The following is a 13,717-nucleotide window of genomic DNA, read 5'->3' as shown; positions in this document are numbered from 1 at the left end:
TACAAGAAGTCTGACTAGCTAATACGTGTATTTTTAATATAAGAAGTATACAATAGGCATTGTATAAGAATTTCAGTCGTCTGCAATTACATTTCCCGCTATTTTCATGTGAATGGAAAAGGTACGGCCTCACACTCAGTGAGCTTAAAAGCTATTCTGTCTCTTTACATATCGAGCAAATATATTGCCATATAAAATGTATTAAATAAGCCCAGGAGAGTACTAGATTAGTTAATTTGTAATATGAAGACTGTCATAAAGATAGCAAAATGCGGACAATATAAGAACTAGTATATAATTTCAGACATAACGCTCGGTGAGGGGCCATCACCCACACCAAGTGCCATCTGCCGGCATGAGGTGGAAGTGGTATCCCTGCCGTGATCGTAGCACGTGAGAACGGCTTCCTTGTCCTTACTTGCTTATTTTAAGTGTAAGTATCCCTGTTTCCCTTTGGGTTTCGTATCTAATCGCTAGCAGAATGTATATTCTATATATAAATGTCTAAAAATGGACGTCGATCGAAGGGCCGACGGAAATATGTCCATTGGAAATCTAGGCCATGCGTTGCTTAGTGGCAGTATAGTGGCGGATGTCAGTGCCTTATTTAGCCTTTGTGTGACGGACTTCAGCCGCGGAAACTGCAGCCAAGAAGAGTTCGGCCAAAGCATTACTTCACTCGGATAATCCCTTTGACTTTGGTACTTTTTACGTATTTGTTTCATTTACGATAGACAAAATTTGACGGAAAATAACAAGGCCAAAGGCAGGCAGATAGACAGGCAGGCTTGCGTCATGCTTTTTCTGCCGCATTTGTCCAGGTGCGGTTCAGGAATGTGTTTCTCTCTCCTACTGTGAATGTTGGAAGATTGTATTAATTTTTGTTTATCGAAAAATATCTCGGGACCAGGTGTTTAGTTTTTTGGTTTTCTGTTTTACAATGCGTGAATTTCTCTTCTTGTTCTGGAAGATTTTCCTATAATGTGGCCATCTGATCCTATAATAGCCCTAAATATTAACATTAATGAGGGAATGGACATGTAAATTGAAATCAGAAACAGATTTTGAAACCCTTGTCTTAATTCCAATGGTCAGGGAGGCTCTGGGGTGCTTGGTGTAAATCATACAATATTGATTAGTCTATTTTTAGCTCTGTTTCATGAGGCCAATAATTGGTGAGCCAAAAGCAATGCATGAATGACCAGGATCGTCTGTTGTTGTTTGGCCAGCGAGATACCACCGCAGGCGTAAAGGTTGTGGAGCAAAACGACCGAGCTGGAAGTCTTCCAGTATATTTGATTGTTTTGATTAATGGAATAATACAATAATGCAATTTTGTAGATGGGCCCGAATTTGAACCCTTTCTTTTTCTAGGTAACATGCAATAGTGTGTGGGTTTAAGTCTTGGTTGGTGAGGTAGTTACCACAAAATTAGATGTAATTACAGTTTGGGTCCTAGAAATAGTTTCAGGTCAACAGTACATGGAATCAGGAGATAAGTAAATTCCTGGACATAGTTGTTCCACATTGAGAACAAGTTTCATTTTGGGTTTTATACTAAGTAAATTCCTGGACATAGTTGTTCCACATTGAGAACAAGTTTCATTTTGGGTTTTATACTGTGTAGATTAAATTCAAGAATAAAGATGGACTCATGTTATCACTATCATCATCATCTTTATTTGGTATAGTTGGTAGACCTCCCTGGCAAGTTATTATCAAAAGGAACAGGTCTAACCTTACTTATGACAGTAGCATGTTGGCCATCGTCAGAGGGTTGATGGTGCATCTGCAATGATGATCACTTGATCTACAGAAATCTATCACTAATTTCATTTCATTTATAACTACCTTATTTCTAGTTTGTGACCACTCTGGCATAGAAAGAAAGTATCTTAGAAAGTGGGTTTCTATTTATTCTATATACTGTATACTTTGTAAAGTATACATGTCTTGCACAAATTTTAAAATTATTTTGCCATGTTAACAGATTTAGCAAATATAACATTGATTTCCATTTTTCCTTTGTTTTAGAGCCTCATGTTCTCTATTAACACCTTAAAGCTGCCTTATCAAATGACAGCCTTGAAGTGTGGATGAGATAAAATAAGAGCATAGGAAATCACAGCTGGTAGGCCTTATTGGGTAATGGAGTTATTCAAGGAAAAGAGTAGGCAGTAGTGCTGTAGCCTAGTTTCATATGGATAAGGATATTGATATTTGTAAAAAGATAGCCCATGTCATTACCTACCTTATCTTGAAATGTGTATGGTATTGTGTAACATCTTTTGGTAATTGCTCATAATAGGACTACATGAAGGGACTTCATGGGCACCACACATCACACACACTGGCAAAAGGCTACAAACCTCCCGGCACACATTCAGCAAGATAGGACTTGGAATATTTATTTATTTGACAGTAAATCACCAGGGAGGAAGATGAGCCCTTACCAGACTGTACATGTTGTTGATTTGTTTTTATTTGGTGGATACAAAACTTAGAATACAGCATTGCTGGACTTTTTGAGCATAGATTCACAGAATTTAATTTGTTGCTTTACCTTACCCTTCTGTATAGTATTCTTTCATAATCTTGTTTTATGTATTGTGTAATAATCTTTGGTTTATTTTCTCTTTAATTCTACATGGTTCTTTTCTGAACATTTACTCATTTTTAAAAATAATCCTTTTAACCCATTCACGCCGGGGCCGTTCCGGCTTTGCAGGGTCGCAATACCGGGGTTCTCGAACGCATAAACCTAACGCCTCGAGATTCTTGGGCGCACAAGCCGAGAGCCTGGGTTGCCTGCTCGCTCTACCCGAGTGCGTGGCTTCCCCTCATAGCTCGTCCAGGGCGTCTGACGCGAAAACCACAATACGTGCTATCACGTCAACTGGCGTGAATGGGTTGAATGGATTATTGAATATCATGTTTTCCTATACTTGAATATCATAGCTTGACTTCCAAGCTACAAAAAAAATTAATAGCAGATTGTAATGAATTCAGAAAGGGTTGTTTTACCTATGTCCCAAAGAGAATTTACTTGATGTCTCAACGAAATGACAACTCTTCCATAGGTTAGATATTATGAGTTGGCTTTAGTTGCACGTTAACTTACATGTTCATTTTACCCTCAGAATCCACCATGCCGTCCGATGCCAAGAAAAAGCGAGATCAGAAGAAGAAGGAAGCAGCCAAGGCCAAGGCAAGCGGCAAGAAAATTGAGCCCAAGGAGGACAAGAAGGTAAAAGAAAAGAAAAAAAAATTATTGGTCAATCTTGCTAAAATGTTGCATTGACCTGACCTTCGTTCATTGCTAATTGTTTCTTTGTTAACCCGTTATTGAGGGGGCTATTTTGACTCCAAATGGTCGAAACACTGGGATATTTCAAAGGCATAGGCCTAACACCTCAGGTTTCTTGCTCGCACTGGCCGCGGCCAAGCACCATACACCCGATCACCCGGTGCGCCAGCCAGGAGGATAGCCACAAAGAAAGTGTTGATTCGTCCCAGGTGGCTGACGCTGCCACCACTTGGCGTGATATATTGTCACCCGTTGTTAACGGGTTTACATGTTGGGATCCATACTTGTCTTACAATATTAAATTCATCCTCCAAGTTGTTTGAAATTCATGAAGGAAATAAATCAGTGAAAAGCTAAATAGGATCAGAACTAACATGTGTTACATGACACAATTGCTATTTTTAGAAATATAAGTGAGTTTGTGGGTTGATACTGTATGAAAATAATTTATTTTTGAAGGAATTGTCAAATATTTAATATATATAAATAGTAACCATCTTGACATACTAATTGATCCATTTTGTAATCTGCTGAAAAGAAATTCTCTTAAGACTGGTTACTAATCTAAATTTAAACTGACCAATTATGTTTGGTGGAAAAAGTATGCAACTTGTTCATGGTATTTACCTAAAAGTTCTTAAAAACTTTTCCCACTTATGTTGATAGAATATCATCTTGTCCCTTTTCTGGTTTTCTGTGGCATTGAATGGATTTTACAAATCCTTTTTAAGCATCAGTAAGTAGGATTAAGTGGCAAAATTATTTTTAAGGAAGTCTGTGGCATATTATCTAACTACAACATCAATATTTGGTAACTTGATGCAATATTCCCTCATCAATTTTTCATAACCATGAATAGTAGGATTCATGGTCATTCTATTTGCATAGAATGTAAGCAATTTAATTTTAGAAACTCACCAGCAGGTTGTCAGATAAATGAAAATGTATGAAGCAGAAAAAGCAGATTTTGGAAGAGGAGGAGGAAGTTAATTGGACATTTAATACAATAATATATTTTTTTTTATTATTGTATTATTATTATTAAATTATTATTATTTCCCAGAGACTTTTATACAAGTGCTTGTTGTATTAGGATAGTACCACCCAAAAATGTATACTATTTTTGTACAATAATCATATGTATATTACATAATCAATCATTCCAGCAAATAATAAATGTTCAGAATCGTCTGAAATATTTATCGCAATAAGATTTAGTCAGTAACAGTTGCATTGTTTTCTTCTACAAAAGTCAGTATCATCTCAGAGGCCTTCACCATGACTTTTGCTGCCTTGTCCATTACCAGTGCAGCATTAGGGACTTCCATCAATATTTTCATTTCGATTCACCATAGTAAATATACCATTATTAGTTACTTCAATTTGATTTTTCTGCATTCATTGCTTTTTCACTATTTGCTTTCTGATGTGTAGAATTTTGTAACAGTTTTAATTGATGGGGCAATTCTTTTTAGTTTCATCCTAGCAATACAACTGTCAAACATTTACATTGATTATAACAAGAAAGTGAAGGTCTTGTCAATATTTACTTTGATTATTCTTTAACAGCTGACCATATTTCATGGTTATATCAAAGAATGATATGCTTTGGATTTTACTATCTTTTTTTTTACAGGTAATAGTTTTAAGTTTCAGAATTCATCTTTAACTTTTGTAATGTATTTTTATAGCCCCAAGTCAATGGATCTGCCAACAACTCTAAGAAAAATTCTAGAGAAACCACACCCATGACAAACGGCAATTCTGAGACCGAGAAATTAAGCGCAGAAGGTAAATGAATTGGATTTAGATCTAATTTTATCTATATTGTTCAATTTTTTTTTTATTCATGTATTATGTTGTACACTTGCCATGCGTCATATGTATTATTCATAGTCTCGGATATTTTTATTCCTTTTCTTCTTTTCCTTTGGACAGAACTGCTTTGTCGCCGTCTTGAGGAAGACATGAGGATTGCTGCTCAAGCACGATCATGCACTGGTGTCCTGGGTATCCACTCACGTGCTCGGGATGTTAAGATTGACAACTTTTCCATCACTTTCCATGGTTCAGAGATGCTGCAGGACACCAAGCTTGAGTTGAATTGTGGACGAAGGTGATTTGAGATGTCCTTTTTTTTTAATACAGATTACAAGGCTTGTGATCTTCATTGTAACTCCCAAAGAATTCTTATGGTTTTACTCTTCCAATGCTTTTATGTAGATAATTGGTTGCCTTATTGATTTTTGTTGTTGAAATCAATTTGATTTTTCTTAAATGATTCCTGTAATGAAAATATTTGTGCATAGGTATGGAGATAACTTCTCCATATCATCCTTACATTTTCCTGAATTTTAAGCACTACAGTTTCAAAAATGTATCAAAGTTGAGATGAGATATTTTGATTCATTTATCATTGATGTTAGAAAGGTTATATTTTACTTTTCATAGCTAAATTATGTAAGAGAATCCCCTACTTAAGATTATTAATGTTTTTCAGATATGGACTCATTGGAGAAAATGGATGTGGCAAGTCCACCCTGCTAGCAACAATAGCAAATAGAGAGGTGCCAATTCAAGATCACCTTGATATCTTCCACTTAGTCAGAGAAATGCCGGCATCAGAGAAGACTGCGCTCCAGTGTGTTATGGAGGTTGATGAAGAGAGAATACGCTTGGAAACTTTGGCTGAAGAGCTGGCGACATGTGCAGATGACGGTAAAGTTCATTTTTATTACCCTGTTGTCGCATGTTGCTAATTTTTAGCTTCAGAAGGGATTGGGGAAATGATTCAGTTAAAGTTTTGGATGTGTTTCATTGTTTGGGGATTAACATTTTGGCTATATATAGAGATTTACTATTATGTACCATATATTCTCCTTTTCTTTTCTTAAATCTGCTCAGAAGCCTAGCCCCTTTTGAGCTGAATTATATCTTTAAACTTGGATGAATACCGATTTAAATAGAAATTAATACACATAATCATGTATGTATAATCGATGGTTAGATTCAATCTAGTGTGCAGTCCTCTTCACCCCTTGCTTCATGGATGTCCAAACCAGATGAACACCATGAATGATTTGTTGATTCATCTACCAACATCTTTGAGGAGTGAGATAATGTTGGCAGATGAATCAACACGCCATTCGTGCAGTATCGAATCCAACTGTGGGTTATACAAACATCCTGTCTTGGAATTCCTACATGCAATTGTTTTTATACTCATTTCTTGCTAAGATTGTTGACGATAAGTGCTGAATTTCAAGAATTTTTGTACAAGAAAATTACCAAAGATGCATTTAGAAACTTTTTATTTTTTATACATCTAATTTGATGATTACAATCTTCAATTCAAATAACAAAAATGTTTGTTTGTTTCTCAAACTTGCAGATTCTCAGGAACAACTCATGGATGTCTATGACCGCTTGGATGAAATTGGAGCCGACACAGCCCAGGCAAAGGCTGCTTACATTCTTCATGGTCTTGGCTTTACCCACGCCATGATGGAAAAGGCTTGCAAGGATTTCTCTGGAGGATGGCGAATGAGAATTGCTCTTGCTCGTGCTCTGTTTGTCAAGCCTCATATTTTGCTGCTTGATGAACCCACCAATCACTTGGATTTAGATGCTTGTGTGTGGCTGGAAGAGGAGTTGGCAAAATATAAGCGTATTTTGGTCATCATATCTCACTCACAGGTTAGTCCTTCCACCCAATAAATGTCTTCATAAAAGATAACATAACTCTTGCTTTTACTCTCATTCATGTGTCACATAAGCAATCATTAAACATCACCTTCTTTTCAGGATTTCTTGAACGGTGTTTGCACAAATGTTGTTCACATGGAGAAGAAGAAGTTGAAGTACTATGGTGGTAATTATGATGCATTTGTACGAACCAGAGTTGAACAACTTGAGAATCAAATGAAGCAGTATCAATGGGAACAGGACCAGATTGCTCATATGAAGGTGAGAAAATTGAATTAATCAGTAATGTAAGATATGTATCTAATTTACAGGTCATCTTGTGTGATATAATGACCTTGATATTGAATATTGTCTATTTGTATCTTCTTTAAATTTGTTAAGTAGGAAATTGTTTGTACATAATCAAGAGGCGCGCGCGCGCACACACACACACACACGCACACACACACACACACACACACACACACACACACACACACACACACACACACACACACACACACACACACACACACACACACACACACACACACACACACACACACACACACACACACACACACACACACACACACACACACACACACACACACACACACCTCTCCCTTTCTCTCTACTATTTTTAATTCTATCCTAAATTTTACAGAACTACATTGCGAGATTCGGTCACGGTTCAGCCAAGCTTGCACGTCAGGCACAGTCAAAGGAAAAGACTCTAGCCAAGATGGTAGCAGGTGGTCTTACGGAGAAAGTTTCTAAAGACAGGACACTTACCTTCTACTTCCCAGAGTGTGGAACAATTCCCCCTCCAGTAAGAATGTTTATAATATCATGGTTTGATTGAATTCTGAATTCCTATACTATTTCTATACCATATTATATCATGGGAATAATTACATACAATTACTCCGTCATTTTGTTGAATTATCTTTATGATGCATACTTTCATATGCAGTTTTCATACCTTAATTTTTAATGTTAAAACTAAGGTACAGATGTTTTAATCAATGTATTGTATATGATACTAATTACCAATAATTTCAGGTGATCATGGTTCAGGACGTCAGTTTCCGCTATAAGGATGATACCCCGTACATTTACAAGAATCTGGAATTTGGTATTGATTTGGACACAAGGCTGGCCTTGGTAGGGCCAAATGGTGCAGGAAAGTCTACCCTACTGAAACTTCTTTATGGAGACCTGACCCCAACTCATGGCATGATCCGTAAAAACTCCCACTTGAGAATTGCCCGTTATCATCAGCATCTCCACGAACTTCTTGATCTTGATCTCTCTCCAATTGATTACATGATGACCCAGTTCCCAGAATTGAAGGAGCGTGATGAGGTATGTTGCTTATGGGGACTTGATGGCAAGAGATTATTGCCAAAACCAAGACCTTGGATATGATAAGGGTATAGCATGCATTTACAATATTTTGAATATTATGGATAGATTGGTTAACTATAGTTTATGATTTAACCTAGTTAAGATAATTTGATATTTTCTGACTAAATGATTTGACCCATAGGTGAGGAAGATTATTGGACGCTACGGACTGACCGGAAAGCAGCAAGTATCACCCATTCGGCAGTTGAGCGACGGACAGCGTTGTCGAGTAGTGTTTGCATGGTTGGCTCATCAAACCCCTCATTTGCTCCTACTTGACGAACCTACCAATCACTTGGATATGGAAACCATTGATTCTTTGGCTGACGCTATTAATGACTTTGACGGAGGCATGGTTCTAGTTTCTCACGATTTCAGGCTGATTTCTCAGGTAAGATGATGCTCAGATGGGATGTGCAATCTAAACATGTGGAATATGTGATTATTTCTTCTCTTTCAGATATATATATATATAATATATATATATATATATATATATAGATATATAGATATATAGATATATATATATATATATATATATATATAATATATATATATATATATATATAATTTTTTTTTTTTTTTTTTTTTTTTTTTTACAGAATCCTCAAAATGTTCTTTAATTATTATAATTGTGTTCTTTTGAATTATATTACAGGTAGCAGAGGAGATTTGGATTTGTGAGAAAGAGACTGTGACCAAGTGGGAAGGAGACATTTTGTCCTACAAGGAAATGCTGAAGAAGAAGGTCTTAAAGGATAATGAAAAGAGAAAGAAGATGTTCTAAATTGAAATAAACAACTCAAATATTTTATTTATTTATTTTTTTATTTTTTGGAAATCATGGAAATAATCTCATTGAGAATTCATTGATTCAGAAATGGTTAAAAGCTAAAAGGTACATCAGTAGAATAAATTGCTTTCTCTCGGGCAAGTCACTTTGGAGTTCCTTTTTTTTATCTTGGAATTATATATAGCCTTTATCATTATTTTTATTTTCATTATTTCATCTCTTAAATCGTTATCAAGAGTTTGTAGTGTTGTTCATCATTTAACAATAAAATAATGAAATTAGAAGTTGGCATGCTCATTTTGCAATGCATTTATTTCCTGTATTTGTGGTGTGGTATATAATTTTTTCTTTCTTTTTTCCTTTTTGAAAGTAATTATATTAAAACAACTGTTTTACTGACTATTGAATGATCTATGTTATGGAAATTAAAGCTAATCGGGTAGAGCTGGGAAACATTATAAAGGTAAATATGTATAAAATGTATAATATGTGTTCTGAACAATTTACACTGTGATCTTGTGTGGTTATTATCGAAAGGGTGCAAGAGCTTCTTTTTGTTTTTTTGTTTATTTCTGAAATTTATTAAATTGTTCATTTTTTTGTTAGATTAGAAGAGTTTGAAAGCAGTTGAAAAAAGAGAAGAGTTTTATTTTATCATTTGCACAAATGTCACTTTTCTATTGGAAATGTAAGGCAACCGATTCTTTTTATGATGTTCATTATCTGGCCTTTTGAACTAAGGGGTTTGCATGTACCCCTACATTGCATATTGGTATATCTGTAAAATTGTAATACCCTTGTGGTTTTGGTGTGCTTGTAGTTGTGTGATGCAGTGGAATAACTGATATTATTTTATATATTTCTTCACTCTAAAAGATCAGGAGAGTGTTTTGAAGTTGGCTATCTCTTATCAAAATTGAAGGGGCACATTTTCTTCACGGGAATGAAAATAATAAAAATGTTGAACCATAGGTTATTACATGTTTGTTTGCAAGAGTTAATGTGTGTGTTGATGTGATGATAAATGTATTTTCCAGATCAGTTGAAGCTAATGAGTTCTATGTAAGGAGTACTAGTTTGAGTGATGTTGATTCTGCATAATGGAAGTTAGATTTGAATGTGCTTGGGACATTTTTTAGTTAAGATATTAGAAATCCTTGTTGCCACTTTTAGATTTATGTTTGCAGTTATACTTGTCCTAGCCATCTGTTGCGGCAAAGAGCAGAATGGTCCAACTTAACTGTAACAAACTAGTCCCAGAACACTGTCAGGAATAGTTTAACTCTTCATTATATTTCTTTTAAAGTTTTAGCCTGTCCGTTGTCATGCTTATTTTCCAACTCACGAGAATGTATTCGAAAATCTCATCTCGGCAAAGCTTCATAACTTTCCAGAGGTAGAGGGATCTAAAACTCTTGTCTGATTGAGGGGTGTACAAGTTCTGAACTTTCATACCAAGGAAGCAAGAGTAGACTGTATCTTTCCACAATATTTATAAGTGACTGTATGCAAACATATTCCCTACTGCATCCTCTTATTATTTATACATTTTCATATCAAGGCTTATGCAGATAACCTATGACATCTGCGCTTGTTTCTATTTCAACCATACAATTAGTTAAGTGGGTAAAACATATTGCATGATTAATTAGTCCCTTCAAATTGGCTTGTAATGTTACTGTGAAAGTCTTTTTAGGCCTGTCTTACAAGGCCTAAAGCTTTGTTGGTTATACAACAAATATTAGATTGTACAGTACATACTCTCTTGCAAGTTAAAGATGACAAACTATTGTGCATTCTCTTTATAAAACAAGCCTATTTGTATATTAGCATTGCACACTATGTAGTGCCAATGTTCTGTAAAGACTTTTGGCTAACAACCACAGTTTACTGTGTAAAAATTGAAAGCATCTTTTAGATGTATATCTATACAATATATCCTGGGATGTAGCATTGAGAAGATAAAAAAAAAATCAGTAAAATCTAATCAACAGATAGGTGTTTCCTTAACCAGCCTGATATGTTCATACTATAAGTTACAAATGCAGAGATTTTTAAAATTTGATTTTAAGGGAATTAATTGTTTACAGAAAGGTTTGCACATGTTTGCTCCAACTTTTTACGAGTATTACTTGGCAATTTCTCGAGGCTCTATGGTTAATTTGCAAAATAATTACCTTAAAAGCACGTGAATTATTGCACATAATGTGCAACTATACTCAAATGTATTTTTGATACAGAAAATCAAATATAAATTGAAGCCTCAATTGAGAGACCAATTCTGCAGCAAAAAGGCAGAACGCATTAACTCCAAAATCCATGTTTTGAGAAAATCGATGTTAAAGATTTTGCTGCATGTATATTTACTCCTATAATTGTTATCGATAGACATAACTGACCATACCTTTATTGACATTCAGACACCATGATGGTTGTATCAAATTCGTCTTTAAATGACGATTCTACAGATACCAAATTCTTAAAATCGCATTTTTAGAGTTAATGCGTTCTGCCTTTTCACTGCAGAATTTGTCCAAATAACTGAAGTCAAATGAACTAAGAAATATTGTATACACAAGAAGATCACAAGAGTCTTGGGAATCGCGGAATATCTGCAGTCTCCTTCGACTGAACAAAAATTCTTGGAGAACATGCCGCAATACTTAATCTAAAGATACACGTTGTAAATGGTGGAGAAGTAGGTTGCCAAAGTGAAGAATTTTCTCATAACATCAAATAAGTCATACAAAGATCAGAGCTGGTGCAGGCTATGTATGGCCTCTGGGCGTATATCCCTCGCCATCACACAGGGCAATAAAAGTACGGTCATTATACACACGCACACACATTATATATATATATACATATATATATATATATATATATATATATATATATATATATATATATATATATATATAGTATATATTATATATATATATGTATATATTATATATATATATATATATATATATATATATATATATATAATATATATATATATATATAGTATATATTATATATATATATATATATATATATATATATATATATATATATATATATAGGTATATATTATATATATATATATAGGTATATATTTATATATATATATTTATATTTATATATATATATATGTATATGTATATACATATATATATATACATATACATATACATATATACATAGACATATACATATAAATAACCAAGTCGTGTGTCATAGCACGCCTCTTTGGTAGATAAATGGCGCGCACGTGGTTAAATGACATCATCGGAGGAAAAGCCCCGAAATGCCCCTGCCCGGCACGTTCCCCCCGCGTTTTATTGTAACAAGTACTCCATAGTGACCCAAGACCACCACCCAGGAATTGCTACATTTGGGTGGTCTACATCTAGTAACAGCTTTTAAGTAACACACGTGTATGCAGTGCGCACGCTCTCACTCGCGATCGCTCTCTCTTTCTCCTTCTCTCTCTTTCTCTTTCTCTTTCCCTCTCTTTCTTTCTTTATTTCTCTCTCTTTCTCTTTCTTTCTTTCTTTATTTATTTCTCTCTTTCTTTCTTTTTCTCTTTCCTTCTTTCTCTCTTTCTCTCTCTCTCTCTCTCTCTCTCTCTCTCTCTCTCTCTCTCTCTCTCTCTCTCTCTCTCTCTTTCTCTCTTTCTCTTTCTCTCTGTCTCTTTATCTATATCTATCTATATCTGTCTATATACATCTATCTATATACATCTATCTATATTCATCTATCTATCTATCTATATCTATCTATCCATCTCTCTCTATATACACATGTATATAGACTCACATATTCACATTTGCATATGCACATTCACATTCACTGGCGGATCTAGGGAAGGCATCTTATCTCTTATCCTTTCAAAAGTAATGTTAATGATTCATTTAACTGATAACTACTAAAAATAATCACTAATTATGACCAAATAATCCTTATCACATAAAATGGTAATAGTGATGATAATTGGATTGTAAGAGTAATAATAATAGTAATAATAATTCGCAACATAAATGTAGCAGTAGCAGGGATGATAATAAAGATGACAGTTGATATTAATTAATCTATCACTGATACTGCAGAAATTCCAGTTATCATAACTAGCATGTACATTATTAAATAATAGTAATAATTATGATAGTAACAAATGATAATATCATAAAGTAATTCCATTGATAATGATAATAGCAATAATCATACAAATCAGGAAAATAATAGTGACAATATGAACATCAATTTTGAGATGCTATTACGATAACGATAACCATTACAAAAATACCATTATGATCATTGTTAATACCAATAAGATCGCTTACGTAAAACGTAAACAGCTCTCTCTCTCTCTCTCTCTCTCTCTGTCGTTCATCTGGAGATAAACGGATCTCTTGATGAGAAGAAATGCCGGGCCTCTACAGCGCAAGAGGGAAAATCACCGACTTTCAAGAGTATGTCAGAAAATGGAATTCGAGGGAGGCTCATTTCTGGACTTGGTGAAGGAGAGCGGAGGAGGA

At 34.7% G+C, this 13,717-nt stretch overlaps 1 protein-coding gene across 2 annotated transcripts; it reads left to right on the top strand.

Moving 5' to 3' along the window:
• The first annotated feature begins 297 nt into the window (after window positions 1–297).
• LOC122249586 (ATP-binding cassette sub-family F member 2) lies at window positions 298–11,187 on the top strand. Of its 2 annotated transcripts, none has more exons than XM_043010580.2 (11): window positions 298–433; window positions 3,141–3,247; window positions 4,999–5,098; window positions 5,246–5,423; window positions 5,808–6,025; window positions 6,699–7,003; window positions 7,112–7,273; window positions 7,659–7,823; window positions 8,057–8,359; window positions 8,544–8,792; window positions 9,060–11,187. In XM_043010580.2, the coding sequence occupies exons 2-11, from the start codon at window positions 3,149–3,151 to the stop codon at window positions 9,186–9,188; spliced, it is 1,908 nt and encodes a 635-aa protein (XP_042866514.1). In that variant the 5' UTR covers window positions 298–433; window positions 3,141–3,148; the 3' UTR covers window positions 9,189–11,187. The 2 variants fall into 2 exon arrangements, with proteins under 2 accessions (XP_042866514.1, XP_042866515.1); XM_043010581.2 differs by having other exon boundaries at window positions 355–701.
• The last annotated feature ends 2,530 nt before the right edge of the window (window positions 11,188–13,717 follow it).

Source organism: Penaeus japonicus, unplaced genomic scaffold (assembly GCF_977035675.1).
Source record: "Penaeus japonicus unplaced genomic scaffold, GWHDUDI00000001_assembly GWHDUDI00000014, whole genome shotgun sequence".
NCBI classification, from domain to species: Eukaryota; Metazoa; Arthropoda; class Malacostraca; order Decapoda; family Penaeidae; genus Penaeus; species Penaeus japonicus.
The sequence above is the reverse complement of the archived record's forward strand: the minus strand, read 5'-3'. Positions and strand labels throughout refer to the sequence as shown.